Source organism: Phlebotomus argentipes, unplaced genomic scaffold (assembly GCF_947086385.1).
Source record: "Phlebotomus argentipes unplaced genomic scaffold, Phlebotomus argentipes genome assembly contig_5, whole genome shotgun sequence".
NCBI lineage: Eukaryota > Metazoa > Arthropoda > Insecta > Diptera > Psychodidae > Phlebotomus > Phlebotomus argentipes.
This window is the reverse complement of record NW_026776165.1, coordinates 4,486,535-4,504,407: the sequence shown is the minus strand read 5'-3', so window position 1 is coordinate 4,504,407 and position 17,873 is coordinate 4,486,535. Positions and strand designations below refer to the sequence as shown.

The 17,873-nt window shown below is 44.1% G+C and overlaps 1 protein-coding gene across 1 annotated transcript; it reads right to left on the bottom strand.

Moving 5' to 3' along the window:
* Nucleotides 1-210: 210 nt before the first annotated feature.
* Nucleotides 211-16,871, bottom strand: LOC132255470 (calcium-activated chloride channel regulator 1-like). The gene is made up of 4 exons (XM_059751527.1): nt 16,134-16,871; nt 2,903-4,046; nt 1,792-2,837; nt 211-1,724 (listed from the first exon to the last, which is right to left on the bottom strand). The coding sequence occupies exons 1-4, from the start codon at nt 16,287-16,289 to the stop codon at nt 360-362; spliced, it is 3,711 nt and encodes a 1,236-aa protein (XP_059607510.1). The 5' UTR covers nt 16,290-16,871; the 3' UTR covers nt 211-359.
* Between the last annotated feature and the right edge of the window lie 1,002 nt (nt 16,872-17,873).

Genomic DNA, 17,873 nt, shown 5'->3' with positions numbered 1-17,873 from the left:
AACTTTGTTGAGTGAATTATACTAACTGGAGATCACAACCAAATTCAAGTCAAAGGCGCGGAACCAATAAGAGAGTCGATAAAGCAGTTTTCGCGGGTGCAACTGAAACTCAAAGTCCTCAAAGCATTGATAGAGACATTTAACCGAATCTTTGGCCAAGAAAAATGTGCCCAGAAAACTGCCACAGAAGCCCATAAAACTCTGTCCTCTTCATTCTGTTTAATATCTATTTATTACCTCGAAACTTACGACATACACATAGTAAAATTATGAGATACACATAGGATCTGAGTACACATTAATGCCTATCGATTAGGGATTTGCTGACTAGTCACATTGGTTCGTGGCGCTCGCGGAGCCTACACCATGGTCACATTGCGTCGCTTCTTCTCGCTGGAGTTGACAGAGTTGAGAGAGCCTTGCAGCGAGGAGTTGACGCCGAATTGCGGCGGCGCCGCTCCGGGCGAGGAATTGCCACGATTCACTACTGAATACATTGGCGGCGGCTGGTTCTGTCCTCGGCCGTAGATCACGTAGTTGGTCTGCGTTTGGTAGTCGCCGGTGCTGTAGGGGAGCGGCGGCACCGGGGGCGCCATGTGACTGCCGGACAGGGAGACACAGTCTGACCGGTTGTGGTGATTGTTGAGCAGCAGCATCTGGTCATTTGGCGGCATGTGATCCACGTGACCATCCATGCCGTTTGCATTGGCCAGGAGGAGATCATCAGTCGGACTGTGGCGACGCTCGTGCTCAGTGAGGAGCTGGGAAGCGGTCCAAGACTCGTAGGGACTGAGAGTGCGTCCGTTGCGGCCGAGTGTATTGCCAGTGGAGATAATGCTGAGTCCTGGCGGTCCGTAGGTGCCTGTCAGGGTCACTGGGATCTCGCGCTGCATATGATGCGTCTGCTTCAGCTCCTCAATCAACTGCTGCTCCTGATGGTGAACCAACGAGTAGCGATTCTTGGCCCTGAGATCATCGTCCAGACTGTAGATGGGCACTCCCACAGTGTGCAGATCCGGCACATCGTGCAGCGCCTCGTAGGTCTGCATCATGGAGTTGTCCAGAGGCTTCTCCGTGTGCAGATTGTTCTGGTGATTCTGGTGCACCGGCGACGGCACAATCACATTCACCAGGTTGCTCTCGTTCTTCATCTGCTTCATCGTCTTCTTCTTCTCAGCCCCTCCGGATCTCCTCTTGGCCACTGAGCAGTAGCAGTAGATGAAGATGAGCACAATCAGCAGGATGATCCCACCGATGATGGGGATAATCAGTTCCAGACCAATGTTCATGCTTTGGGCGATGCGTGGGATGAAATTGTCCGAGTTCTCGCTGTCATTCCCGAATGGCCAGGACGAGTAGATTCCATCTGTGGCGTAGTTAGGCGGAGCGGTGGATGGAAGACTCGGTCGCGAGACGAACACACGGACATAGTTGGACACTTGACTGGCGAGGGCATCTTTGGAGAGTTGTGCGTAAGCGCGGATCGCAAAATACAGCGGCTGGCCAATAAGTTCAGGTTCTGTGGTCATGTTGAGGATGAACGACGTCTCATCTCCGATCGAAAAGGCAAATGGCTGATCGTGTGTCCACATAATAGCCGCCGTTTCGTAGTTGCTCACAATATCATCAATGGATGTGGCGTACTTCACCTCATATCGAGCCACATTGAGACCTCCGAGATCCGGCGAAGTCCAGCTCAGTCGGACTTTCATGCCCTCGAGAACCTGGCAAAGATAAGAAAGTGTGTTTAGACTTTTTATGCACATCATTAAATTGAACTTCATCTCTTACCTCAGCTCTCAGATCTCCAATCTTCCCATAAATCTCCTTGCTCTCGAGATCGGACTGTTCTTTGGTGACGAAGACTGTGATGGCGGGCAGAACTCGCTGGAACGGCGGCAGCGGTTGCTTGGATGGAACTGGAATAACACTGCCGCAGCAAGGTTGACCCTTTCCATCCATGTTCCTCGCGAAGGCCTCATCGGCCAGTGAGTAGGCCGTGTTGCCGTTATCAGTGACCGTGACTTCCATCTTGTAAGTGCCAATGCCCATTTCAGTGCTGCTGAAGTAGCGTGAGTAGATGCCATCACCGCGGGTGACGTCAGGATCGCCACTGCCGGTGTCCAGCAGCTTGAAGCTCTTGAAGCAATCCACAGAGGCATTGCACTGAGCGCTGAGCCGGGTGATTCTGACCTCTACGGAGGCTGACAGGACTGGCAAGAGTCCTTTCTTCACCTCGGCAAACAGACGAATTGGTCCTCCTCCTGGACTTCGCCTGATCCAAGTTCTGGCTCTGATCACAGGCGCCTGTCCATTCCTGGGAGTCACCATGACTTGAACATAGTGCGGTTGAGGATTGCCGTTGAACCTCTCGATTGTGTAGGTCCAGGTTCCTGTCTCGTTTATCGTGGCGGGAATCATCAGCTGCTTCACGGACAATCGAGAGTCACTCTTTGTGGAATAAACTACACCATTTGGGCTGATAAGCTTCAAGCCCTGTATTAAGGGCAGTTCGACGTTGTGCGTGTAGACGAAGAAGGACGATGGCACTCCCATTGAGTTGTCTAGCATGAAGCTTCCTGTTATGAGACGGCTAATTCTCTTGGCAGAATTGGCATCCTCAACAATATCCACGAGCTCTTTGCGGTGGATCTCAACCGGGAGATCAGCAGGATTGCCCTCATAGTACTGAGTAGCGATGTGGAAGAGGACATTGGTGAGTTCGAAGTAAGTGGACAAGAAGGTCTTCTCGCCATTGTACTTGTTCTCCATGATCGTGAAGGATGAGCCATCAGTCTTCGCAGACAAGATGTCCAGAGGTTGTCGTCTGATCACACCTGGTGAGGAAGGAAAGACAGATTAGCTAGAATTCCTTTACGTTGTTTGTTCTGTGATTATTTACCTGGATAGTTGATCGTGACGATCCGGACTTTGGCTGAATTCGCTTCGAGGGAAATCGTGTGATGATCAGTATTGTAGTCCATTCCAGGAGCAATGATGAGGACAACATTGCTGGCCGGTCCTATCAGGCGACTCCTCTCCCTCAGCATCCTGATGGCGTCCCTCACGGCGCAGTTAACACAAGCCGGCTGCCGCGAATCGTTAGGCGAGTAGGGAATGAAGGAGGCAACTAGATCTCTAGTCTTAGGCACCATCAGGGACGAGATGGGCAGGACCTTATCAGCAGCAGTGTCGTTCGCCAAAACCACACCAACCTCGGTATTGCGTGGTAGATCGTAAACAACCCACTTGCGGATGGCGTTCCTGAGGAAACTCCAGGACTCTCTGATCTGCATATCCTGCGTCTCGTCGATCACGATGACGTAGCGCGTTGTTGTGCGCTTCTTGTAATTGAAGGTGGGATGAGTGTTGACGATTGAGGAGGGAGACGTGACGGACACAATGTTGCTTCCCGTGAAGTCAGCATGCTTGAGGATGACCTCGAGAGTGCTCTGGCGACCGCAGAGATGATTGTGCTTGGTCGGAGCGAATCGGTTGTGGTTTCCTTCATCGCAGAACATCACGACGCTTGGCGCTTCGGCGGCATACATTAGACTCGTGCGTGCACTGGGATCGACAGCAGTGGTTGTGTTGTAGTTGGTGAGATTGTCCTCGCAGATGCCTTCAGGATCAATCGGTGAGTCTGAGCATCCGGTGACATGGCGTTTGTCCGTCATGAAACATTTGGGGTAGACGGGATCTCTGGCAAAGCCCCTCTCATCGAACACACCGTAGCGGAACTTTGCCCACTCACGCACGAACTCCTTCCCAAAGGACTCGCGATTGAGTCCGGTGTAGCTCATGAAGATTTGCTCTCCCGCTTCGCCGCATCCGCCGGACTGGAGTGTCCAGACTGCTTCGCTGTGTATCGGATGGATCGACGTGACGGTGATGTCGCTGCGCTCGCCGCTGGAGGGCGCCGTGGTGCGATTTGGCGGGAGGCAGACGTCTGGCCACGTGCTGGGGATCATGACGGTGATATCGCCGAAATATGCTCGTCCATCGAGTGCCGAGAAGAGAAACTGTGACGCAGACGCCAAGGAAGCCTGCAAGAGAGGGAGAAAAAAAGCTGTTAGAAACTCTGCGCACCCACTTATTGGCAATTAAAAGGTCGCCGCGTCGCAGCGAAAAGAGTGTAAAAGTCACGTCCAGGCGCAAAAGATGAAAGTGCGAAGAGGCTCATAAATTGAAGCTTTTGCATTGGCACAAAAAAACATACTCATGGCTTCGGCGCGAAGTGCAAAACATGAGAATTGTTTTGTCCAAAGCAATTCTTGTGCGCGAATTGATGATGCGGCGGAATTGCGAGTGACCGAGAAAAATACACACGAAGAAAATGGTAAGACGACACTTTGGGATTTTGATGCCCAGTGATTGATGGCAGCAATAAAGTTGACGCCTTCGTTTTGTTGGGAGGGAGAGGAATATTACGCATGGTTTTATATTGCTCAGATTGCGATTGTATTAAATATCAGTCATTGAAGTCTTTCGTTTTGACTATCGCTTATCTATAGCCATTCCTTATTCAGTCCACACTTCGCTATTGTGTGAAATAACGCAGTGTTCGCGTCAAATCTGTGGAGGAATGCCCAGAAGAGGCGTCCTCAGCAAATTCGGAAGTATTCACAGATATCTTTGAAATGCAAATAAGATATTTGATATACTGGTTCTTTGTTTGTGCCAATGAAGAAATATTGAGTTTCCCAATTGCCAAATACAGAGCAGTGTTATCGTGGCAGGAAGAAGGCGCGAAAGGCTTCAAACGACGGGTCAGTCTTATCGCCAATCCCCACACAGTTTTGTCCCAAGTCAGTCAATTCGGCATTAATCGCCGCCGAACGCCTATCTTCTCGCGTGTTAATGGCTGGAAGGCAAGGCGCGTAAATGTTATGCAAAAATCTAATATTAATAGCGCCAGCCGAGCTGTTTAGATAGTCATGCAAATTTCGGGTGGAGAAACACGATGAGAGTCTGGTATATTCGACTTCTCGCTCAAGACCTGACCACAGATTCCAAGATTCCAAGAGGAAGTGGCGCAAAAAGGTGGCGAAAGTCTGTTGAGTGATTGTATTTCGCAGGACAAGCTGCGAAAGATTCATTGTTGAGACGCTTGTCTGTTGCAACAGAAGGTGAATTGGAAGTGCTCAGTCAATCTTCACCAACATTTAGCCACGCACTCAGGCGGAATTGATTCTTGCTAAATGATTTTCCATTATACGTGAGTGATCTGCATATAAGAAGGATATGTGGATAGAGTTACTCAACGACGACACCTCATCGGCTGGCAAGTGAAAGAGAGATGTCTTCACCAGACATCTGGTGTGGCAAAAGGTGCACATTTTGTCTGCCGTCACATCTCAAATTTCATATATTATTATGAGAAATTCAAGTCTTTCCGCTTGAAAATGCACTTCCTCGAGCGCCCAAACTTCCTCTTGCACATCGATTTGGGAGAGGCGCATAATAAATTCGAAGGGTGACTCTCTGTGACGACAAGAAGATCCTCCAACCACACTATCTCTATCGCTGAACAGAAAAGTCACTTAATGGGCGCGGAGTGGAATCAAATTGATGCCTCGCCGCGGCGATAACACTTGTCACAATTCCCGTGCCGCCTCGTCAGATCTCCACTCCGGAGAGGTGAATAAAACTAATTGGAGCGGACGATATAAGGCGCAAGATTCCATCCCAAAATATGTCATCAGATACCGCGGAGAAGCGCGTCCTCGGGGGCTGCAAAATGGCAATTTGGGCGCGATCTCAAATTACACTCCGCGGTGAACAGCACGTGCGAGCTCAATTCACGGATCTTGCGAGCAAAAAGAGTGCTTCTTGTGAGCTCAAAGGTGGTCAGTTGGAGCTGAGCGAGACAGAGATGTTGTCAGCAAGCCCTTCACTGGGATTATTGACTGTCAAAGAAGTATGTTAAGACCAAGTCAAAGGTAATTTAAATAAGTCTCAAGTCAGAGGCAAATAAGAGGATCAAATGCTTTGACTATGTTTTCGCCAACATTGTCAAAGAGATCTTATTCAAAGGTTTATCTGCACGCGTGGAAAAGATCCAATTTGAATTTTATCCATCGTTTGCTGTATGAAAACTTTTCTAAGAACTTCTCAATTAAAGTTCTCTTCCATATAATCAACACAAATTGTCACTTAACTTATTCCCCAGCAATAATACAATAAATTTAATGGATGAAAATCCAATAAATCCACAGCATTGGCCTCAGAGATGAAACATATTGTGATGGGTGATGGAATAAAATCAAATTAATGTGGCTGATGCAGTGTGAAGTGAGTGTAAATCAAAAAGGGACACAGATGTCTTTCCAACCCCGAATGACAGTCATAAATAAGGAAAAAGCCGTACACATGATGCAATGCCGTATTCTCGGTGAGAAAACCTTCGGATTTCGACCTTTTTCCCAACATCGCGTCGTCCATTGAATTTTGAGCTCTTCCCAATACATTTTTTACCGGCCAAAACGGATCAAAAGGGAAACGATGGATAGTGTTTCTTTAGTCGGCGAGGCTAGAAATGCGCCATGAATCGTCTTGCATCAGAAGATCCTGTCAGTATTTTTTCTTCCCTGAGTACTTCTCTAATCTTCTTACGGGATTAGATGCCAAGGAGGGCGATGTGAGGCATTCAACAGTGAATTTCTCCTCCTTCTCAGCTCAGGTCGGAATAATTGAATTTGAGCGCAAAGCGAATGTGTCTAATTTCCCTTTGTGTGCTCCTCCAGGACGCCAAAGGGGCTGTTAATCCTTGCAACGCCCGAATATTCTGGTAGCACAATTTTAAGGAGATTTGAATTATTGAGAAAGCAACGTGAAGAAAAACACCCCAAAAATACCCTCAGTGTTTTCTTATGTTGCAACAATGAGGGTGATTTTTTCGCAACAGCGTGATTTGGACAAGGTGAGCAGATATCGTGAGCGTGATGTACAATCTTGTAGGAGATTTGTTGAAGCTTTTAATCAATATATTTGCAAAATTTCTCTAAAATCGCTCTTTTGAGCAACTTTCTCCACCTACAACCTCAAGACATCTCTGTACACCACATCCGACCGTCGCAGCCTTGCTTCATCCCTTGAAAAATGGATGATGATTGAGTTGCTGCAAAGTCTCTCCCATTCCACGGCGCGAAGGGTTTGCAAGAGGGGCTCAACAGTAGCAACAATGGCATCAATGTCAGCTAATGTAATTTCGCTCTTCGATCGCCAGAGGCACCATATGGCGGATGGCGCATTTATCCATGCGTTGAAATGAAATTAATTTCACTGTAATTGATACATAATAAATGCACCTAGGCACTGGGCATTAATTCTCAAGAGGACAAGGAGCGACAGGAGCAGATGAAGGAGTCTCGTTGTGATGGTAACCTTTCTCGTGGGGTGGACGGGAAATTGCAATTTTCTCACATCAAAAGCACCACATTTATCACACCAACACTCCTGGTAGACGGATTGGAAACTGTTGAGGTCTCCCTATAGGCACGAGAGGGCTTCCCTCTTTACCGTCTCTAAGCTCTCCTCCTCGTGTGCTACACGTTTTCCCGATAATGGCGTCTCTGTGCGTATTCATAAAATATCGCTCGTGTCAAATTATGCACGTGCACAGTGGATTACAAATTGCAATTTCCAATCCTACTCAATCATTTAGTTAGAGCTGAACAATGGGATTTCAGATTGTACGGCAATTGATGGTTCTCCAGGCTGATGGTTTTGGGTGAGAGTGAAAGGGTATTTAGCGGATTATCCTCCTCCATTCGCCATTCGATCCACTCGCGAGATTGGTCAATTTATCACACTCTTTCGCGCTGATAATGTCAACTTTCCGCGCTCATTTGCAAAAATGATCAATTTGCTGTGATATTTTTCATCCAATTAGCCAACGTCAGACACTGCAGAGTTGTCGAGCGGGTGTTTCTATGGAAATTCAATTATCATCCCTAACGGCTAATTAGGCGGCATCTCAATCCACCCCAGAAGGAAGGACGCCCAGGGAAAAATCAATTACGCAGTGCTTCTGTGTGAAGAAGTTGTTTTGACAGGTAGAATACATTCACAGCGGGAAGATAGAAATTTAATTTAGCCCTCTAAAAAAACCAACAGTTTCAGAAGGGGAAGCTGTCCTTGAGAAGAGGGCAAAATCATGGGAGGGATTCCTTTAACCCATTAATCCTCAGAAGCTCTAAGTGCTCTTCTTGGCGCGCACGTCAATTTGCCATCTTAATTTTGATGGATTTATCGATGAGTCTGGAGGGGAAGATTCAAAAGGCAGTCATTAAAAATTATACAAAATTTCAAGATTCCGGCCGATGTTAAATGTCCAGTCTTTTCGGTGGTAATCCAGAGAAGAGCGTCGATAGATAATTTATTGGTGGAGTCTAATGAAGAATTCATCGAATGACGAGGCCATGCATTGAGAGTCCCCGTGATTTATCTCCCCTCCTGAAAGAGATTCAGGAACGAAGGCCTAATGAAATGGTTAAGCTGGGTTTTAACCCTCTTCTTCCACTCATAAATCAAACACCGTGGCAGATCGTTTAGGATGGCTGTTTTTTCCGCGGCCCATAAAACAACTCAGACATTTAATTCACAACATTGCTAAACAATGCCTGCATGATGGTCATTACATAAAGTACATGTTTAGGGGGGCGCGCAATACAGTTGTTGTTGTGCAATGTCTTGGCGGATGAAAATTTCATCAATATATTTAATAATAATAAACCACAAATGGTACGGAGAAACCAACATCAAAATAATACAGTCCGGCGGGTATTTAAATATAAATTTGAATCTTTCATTTAATCCATCATCATTGCGCCGCACAAGATATTACACAATAATAATCAGACAACAATTTCACGATAATGGCAACTGGAAAGAGGCCTTTTTTCTACCACCTTATTCCTCAATCACCTCAAATGCATGCGGATGAGATGGAGAAAAACTAAATATTTGAAATGGAATCTCATATTCAACACACATCGAAGACCAAAAGTGGATGGATAATGATTATAAGATGAGAGGTTAAATTAATTTCAATTATGCCTCCATTGTGGAGGAAGAGGAGAAGAATGAAGAGATTCTCCTCTTTTGCCTAAAATGCCATCATAAATTTATCGCGCAAGGTAAATTGAAAATTTCCCTTTCGCTTTGGCAAAATTCACCCGCACTTTATGTTGCGCTAAATCCCCGGATAAGACTATTCAATTTCCTGAGACAGACACATACACTGTGAAATTAATTCCACCCCAAATTGCTTGCCATTCTTTGAGTAAAATCTGCATTTGTCACCGTATTCAGTTTCCAATCAACTTGACAACAATACTTGCAAATCATGCACCATTCAATCAATCATGGGATGGCAATGTTATATACTGTATTGAATATTCTAAGCGAACAATAAGCGCCTGAAGGAACCCTCGGATTCCGCAAGAACTCAATGGTGAATTTCAAATTAGTTTTCAAAAAGTGGGTGTGAGTCGAAATATATGCGAATTGAGCCAGGAAGCTTAGAAATTTCATAGACAGTGCAAAATTTACAGGCATTCATGAGTTGGAAACGTTGCAAACTATTTCCCTATTCATGTCCTGCCTTGTCTGCAGCAGTAGTTTCATCCAGAGGTCAGTGAAGTGATCCCCAAACCCCCCAGCAAGGGTTGATAAACAATTTGGCGATATTGTGGCTGCTGATGATGATAAAATTGAATAGTTACAAGCGTCACATTGCAATGTACAAAAAGGGGTACTCACACTGCAAGAGAATTTAATTAGTCAAAATGCCGCAGATAATTGTTTTATATTGTGTCTCCGTGCATCTAACAAAAGCCCTCACGGCCACAAAATCTCAACGGTGAGCGTCAGAGATGGAGAAATAGGGGAACAAGTGATTGTAAGTGAATAAACTATGCTTCATGGCAGCAATTTTGATCAATAGTTTTCATAAAATCCCCAACTCTTTCGTCCTCAACAAAGGCTTGTGGGCAAAAAGCGTCGTGATGGGAAAAGATCTCTCATGATGCGGTCGGAACATTTTCTGAGTCGCCTCAGGGTACCGAAAACGGTGTGCCGTGGCCGAAAAAATTACTCCACCATCGCGCTGTGTTCATTATTTAATCCCGCATTTCAAGTCTGAGCATTAGTACCAATGCGATGTGGTTTTGCTTCACGCTAAGAGCACTTCTTTTCAATTTTTCTGTCGCTCTGCCATGCCAAAATGGGATGGAATTTGCATTCAAAAGCAAAAAAAAAACACCTCACGAAAGATGATCTTGGGATGGTGGAAAGTGAAATCTCTCACTGTCGCGCGTGATGGCGATATGAGATTGCACATATCTCTCAGTGTGTGTCTCAACAGCATATAAAACTGGGTAACATTTCAATCATGGCAAATGAATTAAATATTATGTCAAGAGATTGTGGGGCTTCACAAACCATCAGCCAGAAGCTCAAGCTTTATGCAAATCTAATGCCCCTATATTTCAATATTCAATCAATCGTCCCGCGAAATGTCGTGACTACATTCATATTTTAAGTATAACTGGATTCATAGTCACTCTCGTGGCACAAAACACTGTCCATCTGCCGCGTTTTTGTCATAATTCAATCCGTGGCAAATAGCATAATCCCCAACGAAAGCCATCATGAAGGCGATCCGGTGCCAATGAGGGATCAGTGATTAATGAGTGATGCCTTATTATGTGGAAATCATTGGACTTTTGTCATGTATTCGCCTTTAGAAATGCATTAAAATGCAAATTACTTATTAAGAGATGAGGATGGTAAAAGATGAGCATCCTATGAAAAGTGCAATGAAATGGCATTCTTCATTGTCGTTTCTTTGACAATGAAGAATTCACTCATCAACTCACATTCAGCCACTTTTAAGACTATTCAGGCGTTCTTTTGCCGCAGAGAAATGCCTTTTCAGGCAAACACACACCATTCAATGGCTTTTCTATGAGTTTCACACATCCTATAGAGATGTTATAGTTGGAGATTGCGAAATTAATGAAGAATGCACAACACTTGTAATTGTACGCCTATTTCCACCTTGATTTCCACATTCAACCGTGCCAAATTAGGATTCTTAGAGGTCTAAAACTGACTCCATTTCGGGGATGATTTCCCAGCACAAAAAAGCCATCTTCCATTAATTCGCACGAACAATGCCTGAAATTAGTCCTTGTCTCAACATTTTGGCCAGAGAAAATGAATATGGCAAGAGATTCCAATCTCTTCAGCATGATTCATTGGTTGGGAACCAATAAAAATCATTCGTGTAAATATAAATACAGCAAATCAATCGTCTATAGAATCGTGATGTTCTGAAAAGTCTCTGGAAACAATTCCCCTTTTGCGGTTTAGCGCCTCACCTTCGGTCGCAGTGGGAATTATAGCGTCTTGGACGCCGGCTGAGGAAGCAGAGGAGAAAACTGACACATTTGGATTTGACCTAATGCTAGAGTTTCTGAGTATTTGCGAATAGACAAAAGGCTGTCGCTGGCAATAAGAAGATGGCACCGTGAATAAAATGTGAGACTGCATAATACAGGCGAAAAGTCTTGCCTTCCATTCTGAAGTGCACCACACGAGATTATTACTTTTTCCCTTCGTGATATTTAGTCACGTTTCTATAACAATCCAAGCTCAATTTCATATATTGTGCTTGTGGACTGAGACTTGTGTGTGTGCAAGGGGCAGATATTATGCTTGAAAGTGGTGTACAACTTCATGGAAGTGGAAGAGATATTCTAAAACCTTCTATTTCAACAAATTGCGCCATTTTCTACATCATTCTGTTACTAAAAATCAATTTTATTGCTTTTTCTAGGTTATGTGATTGATTTAAAACAGATTCTGGTTATTGAATAATCCTCAAAATCATGAAAATTGTGTTTAATCTGGCAATATTTTATCTCTTATTGCCAAATTTGAGCTCTTTGTTCTAAATAAGTTCATATTAGGTAAGAAACAGTATAAAAGTCAATCATAACCTCAAAAACATCATTTCAGTGTAGAAGAATGTCTCTTTTCTGAGTTATTTCCTCGGTTTTGTGCTTAAAAGGGACATATTCGCCATATTAATTAATTTCCTGGTGTAAAATGGCTCAAATTACTTCAAGAAGGATTTTTCAATCCGGATTCATAACCTCACAATTTGATAATGATGCGAAATTTAAGCATTTGAAGAGCCCGAACAGTTAAAGGAGTCTAAAATTTGTCTTCAAATACGTTTAGAAGTGTCTGAAGTGTTGGAGATTCTGCAGAGGAATTGTAGTTTGCAGATTTGAGGCATATTATCTTCCCCTTGGTGTGTATGCTTGGCGTTCATTTGGAGGCACAAATGCGCGATGTATAGATATATTTACAGAAGTGATTCTTCACTGTATAAAGCCAATATGATGGCTGCGAGAGGAGTGGAAGGTGAATGGGCCGAAGAGGGCGAAGAACGGTATGGAAACTCATACGAAAATCAGCAGGAACACTTTCAGACGATTATGCTGGCTCTGCATGACACTGTGGCATTTTCATATTGGTGGAAGACATACAAGTTCTTTTGATGTTGAACGTGAGACGAGGGCTCTCCCTCTCCCACTCTCTCTCACACTCTCCTCAGGATATATGGAGGAATTATTGGACATTTCAATGGGACCATTAACTGTCCATGGGAGTGCATTTGTGTCTAATAAATCACCCCAAAATTAATCTTCAATAACACTGATTGACGAATCCCACATCATCAAAGGCCACTTCATTGTTAAATACTCTTCCATTGCATTTGCCACATCGAATCGCTTGCATCGGCCTTTGTCAGCAGTATTTAAATCAATTATGCCTCTGATTATGCTTAAATGATAAATCAGATACGCATTATCAACGCACACGGATGTTCAATTAGGCTTGTCGATTAGAAACCCTTCAATTGATTGAAAATTCAATTTTACTCCGCAAAATACCGCCTGATTAAATATCTCGCGGGCATGGAATTTCTATGCTGATTAGCGCGAGTCTCTCTCTCGTGACAACTCTCAATGGCACAACAGCGAATTTTATCGCTCTTTCGTTAGGATATTTTCATCTTGATTCCAGCACCCAAAAATAAAGTGCTTTAGAATGATGGCAAATAAATTAAAACGGTCAATTCAGCGGACATTTATTGGTCTCTCTATTGGCAATTTCGTGAGGTTAATTTTGATAAAGTTGCGCCCTAAACATTAAGAGCATCTTTCACTCCACATCAGCCTTTCACTCCCGATCGGCCACTTTTACGATCATTCAGAGAACTAATTATATAATCTCCTCGCGGGAATTGTTTCCTGATAAAAATTGTCTCCCCGAAATAAGATTTTGATGGCGCGCTGTCTTTTTTACGACCGACTAATATGCATCGTATTCTTCTGGTGGTGTTGCGCCGTCACCCAGTCGCGCACTCATCATCATGAAGTTGAGAATAGAAATAGAGTCCAGCGAGTGGAGAATAAAAAGGTTTTTAATAGTGATTTGATGGTGAAATAGAACGTCACTTTAAATTATTAAATTACATCGATTCCCGCGTGTTTTGTTGCTTGAATTTATAGCCACTCGCTCAATTCTCACGATGCCGAGGATGAGGGACGGTGGATCATGATGCCGCGAGACGCTAAAACGGCCAACAAAAAGTGCCTGCTCGCCTATGACAAAGCTTGATGCATTCAGTTATGTGAAAGTTGATCTCTTGCACTTTATTTATGGACAGATAATGGTGTGCGCGATGGTATTAGAATCCAATGATTGCAAAATGCACACACATCCACCACTCACTGCCGGATGATGTGACAGAGAGTGGCGGGAAAGATGCTGAGGAAGAAGATGAGCATGGCCTCATATGGCGCTGCCATGTCTCATGCGCTCTTTTCCAGCAATTTCATGTCAAATCATCAATATCATCGTGAATAATTCTAAGCATCTCTCGCACTCTCTGCCAAAGGTTTTAGGCCTCAATTTGAGCCCATCTTCCTCCTCTCCTACTCATGAACACATCTCCGTGCAATCAATGCATATCCATTATTGAAATTTGAACCTCTTCCGAGAGATCCACTCTCAGGTGGATCTCTCTGGCGCCCATCTCTCGTCAAATTATGTTAAATTGATTTTCTCATAGAGATGGAAAATTTAGACAAAAGCCCGGCCTATTCGAGTTAATTGCTTCATTTTAGCATTCCACACACAGAAATCATCAATTGACTCTTATCTAACGCAAAGCATCTTAAGAAGTGGAGTGCTTTGGAAGTACGCGCCAAAGGCAAGAAGTGATCAATTTACACCCATAACGCCAATGCATTGTCAAAACATCTCGGTGTGCCGGAGAAGAGTTGGAAAAGCATGTGATTGTGAAAGAAGGAGAGGAAGTTGTGCAAGAGAGTCGTGAAATTTGACGAAATTCACTGTGATATGGAAAAGACTTTCAATTGTTTCTATAGTTAAATCTTCTATAGTAATTTGGCACTATTTATCCGGCAAACACAGTGAAAACAATCTAAATTATGCTAATTCCATCAAATTGCACTCTCAGTTCATTTAAGAAGATGAGTGCCTTCTGCTGGACTTCCTGATTGTCTGGAGATTAGCGTTTGTGCAGTTTTGAGCACCAATTAATCCACCGCATTCAATTGAAAGTCATTTCACAACAGTCCAGAGACTTTGTAACTAATAGTCAATTTAGCCAATTAGATGGCATCTCTGCAGTGAAAGTTTCGATGGTCACCTCTTCTCGTGTGGCGCAAAAGATGATCTCTAACGAGGCAAAGAGCTAAAAAGCTGTTTTGTTTTCCAAATATGAAAATCACTTTTCCATAAAACTGGCTATTCTCGCTGGAGTGACTGGCAGATTGCGCGGGATCTTGCGTTAACTTAATTATGTGGCATTGCCGCGCAGTGAGTAGTAAATATTATTTTGTTATGGCTATTAGGCATGGAGGAAGAGTCTCTCAGAGGCAAATTGCCATCGATAGAGTCGCGCAGAGTCTCTCTGGCGGATGGCATTTTGAGGGCGAACACGACAAGAGAGGAGTTTCCAATCATTACTAGAGCATATCGCGCGATCAAGTCTTGATTCCGCCACAATTCACTGATGCTCAAAATATTAACTGTTCGCCACAGCGACAAACTTTGATAGAGAGACGATCTTTTAAACTCCGACAAGAACAATGTGGTACTGAAGCATAGAAATGTAAATTATAGTTCTTTCGAGCAAACACGGCCTTTTTCACCCAACAATTGTACCTTGAACTATGAACAATGGCAAAAACAACACAAACAGCCAATTCAGAGCCCCGGCGTTTTTATCTTCAATGCTTTTGTACGTAAGTTACATATGAATGGGCCGAAAAACAGCCCACGACATCGCAAATGGAGCATTAATTTCTTTTGCTGTGCAATTGCTAATAATTCGTACTTTGGACAATTTCCGGAAAAATCACTGACTGAGGTGGAAATTAAAAGAACTGGAGTGAATTGATGGATTTTTGGTGTCAGTGCCACTCTGGCAAATACAATTTAATTGACAGCGACATGCAAGGCGCATTCGAGGATTCTCTCCCCATGACATTTTATCCAGCCGCAGTTATGCAATTTAGCCGGGAATAACGAGCAAAATCACGGCTGTAATTACTAAATTACAGACTTTCTGCTTGTGCACAACTACGGTGAATAAATTAACAATGCTGCTAATTGTTTTCATTTATTTAGAGAAGGAGAAGATAAAAAGACAAAATCAAAATTCATTTCAGAGCCAAAAATCTTCAGCATTAACAAATTCTACGCACATTCCAAACTGTAAAACCAACATTTATCTTCAGCTAGATTAGCGTCTCTTGGGCAGAAAGGCACAATTTTTCACTTTAATGGTGAAAAGAGCAGCAAATACTCTTGTAGTTAGCCGAAATTTAGTGGGTGCTTTTTTTAGGTCAATTGCCAGGCATTATTTGCCGAGAGAATCGCTCAAATATAGAGCAGACGGATTGAATATTTGATGGGGAAGAGTTCAACCGCGAAAGTTGCCAATCATACACTGACTGCAAGTCGATAATTTCACTCAATAAAGAAAGAGCCCAGATATGGTCAAAGGGTCACAACTTTACCTCCAATTCCGTGAGAATTGTGACGCACTGCTCGCGAGGAACGGAGTCCTCAATCTCCACCACAACATCTCGATAGGCCGACTTGGTGATGGTCACAGCGAGACACGGCCAAGTGTTTATCACTGCGAGAAGTACTATCAATGCTGCTCTTGCCATTTTGCAACTCAAGTCAAGCCTTTCCAAATACGCACTTGAAGATTATTTTCTAACTGCAAAACGCCACAGTGTGTCTCGAGTTTTCTAATTTGCCAATACACCTCTTTTTTTCTCGCTCCTCTCGCCTTTCAGTTCCTCAGCGTCACCATGGCGATCGGGTCGTGAACAACAACACAAGAGAGGGTTTTTCGGAAAAGCGTATCTGGCCAATTCACATTATGTGGCACGACAAGAAATTATTGATTCAACAAACATTTGAGCACTTTTATTGTTACTTTTGTCGGTTATTTTTGTGAAAACTCTGAATACAGTGTCACGCACCAATAGCCACCTTCCGCTCTTTAAACTTTTCCAACTACGAGGCGCGCACAAAAAGGTGGACAGGTGTAAAATATCGGAAATGTGCACTGACGAGAACCCTTATTTGGCTGCTAAACCACAACACTCCGCGCACAACTGGATCGTCTCACTCTATCTTGTGAGATCACTTGAGCTGGGAAATCGACTGCGATTGTCGCGCTGGACTCTGAAATCCTGAGACGAGAAAGTCTTGGCGCTGCGGCGTTCGATGCGACTTGCCGTGTCCACGGAACGGAACCGAATGAGTCGACAGTGAGCCACAACGAAGCCTCGCTGCCTCGCCGGCTCGCGCTGCGAGTGTGTGCGCTGGAGTCACGACTTGGAAGAGCGCTTCGTTTTTTCCACAGAGCTCTTCTCCGGGTTCAAGAGGCGCGGGTGGAGTGTGGATGTGGTCGTTGGTGAAGTCACTGTACCGCACATGTGCAACGGTAAGGACAGAATTCATCGGAAGCGGAGCACGAATTTCAAGGGAAATCCCTTATTTCCACTCAAAAGTTGCATTGCAGGCAGAGTTAAGACGATTTGGAGCCTTGAAAGGATTAGCATGGCTGCGCGATTACCATAGATTCAGGAGGAATTTCCGAGTTGAAGAGAAAAACTCACTCTGGAAACCATAGATTCTCAATTGTGGTTGTTAAAAATCCCTATTCAATGGATAAATAGCTCTTTATGCTCTTTAAGTCTAAGCGACAATCAAAATGGCTAATTACAGTGTTAGCAGAATGCTAGGCTAGAATTCCATTTCTTACCTAGGTAAAGCTAGAATTTAAAGCGATTACAGACCTACGGATGATCCACACGAGTGCTGGTTGAGCGATAAAACGCGGATTATCCCTCGATATAACGAAAAATCACTTGTGGATGATTTCACCTTTACATACTTCGGGTAAACCTCGTCCAAAAAATATCCTGTCTTCGAGGTCAGCGAGCAATGTTCGCAATTAGTGAGTTGTGCCACTCGCACCACCAATGCCCGAGTGTAGTCTGTCAGGTATGGGGAACACATCAATTTCCTGCACTTCCCGTAGCGTTAGCTGCTGTGCTCACGTTGGCGAGCCCTGGCATCAAGAAACCAGTAAATTCACATTCATGTCGCGCTATAAAGTATTCCTTATTTATGTAAATTCACGAAGAGCCAAATCTCCCGCCGTAAACACGGCGCACGGGCATTTGGGCATTGGAAGAGGGCAGAAGACTCTGATAATGAATTTTGTGTTTGAATAT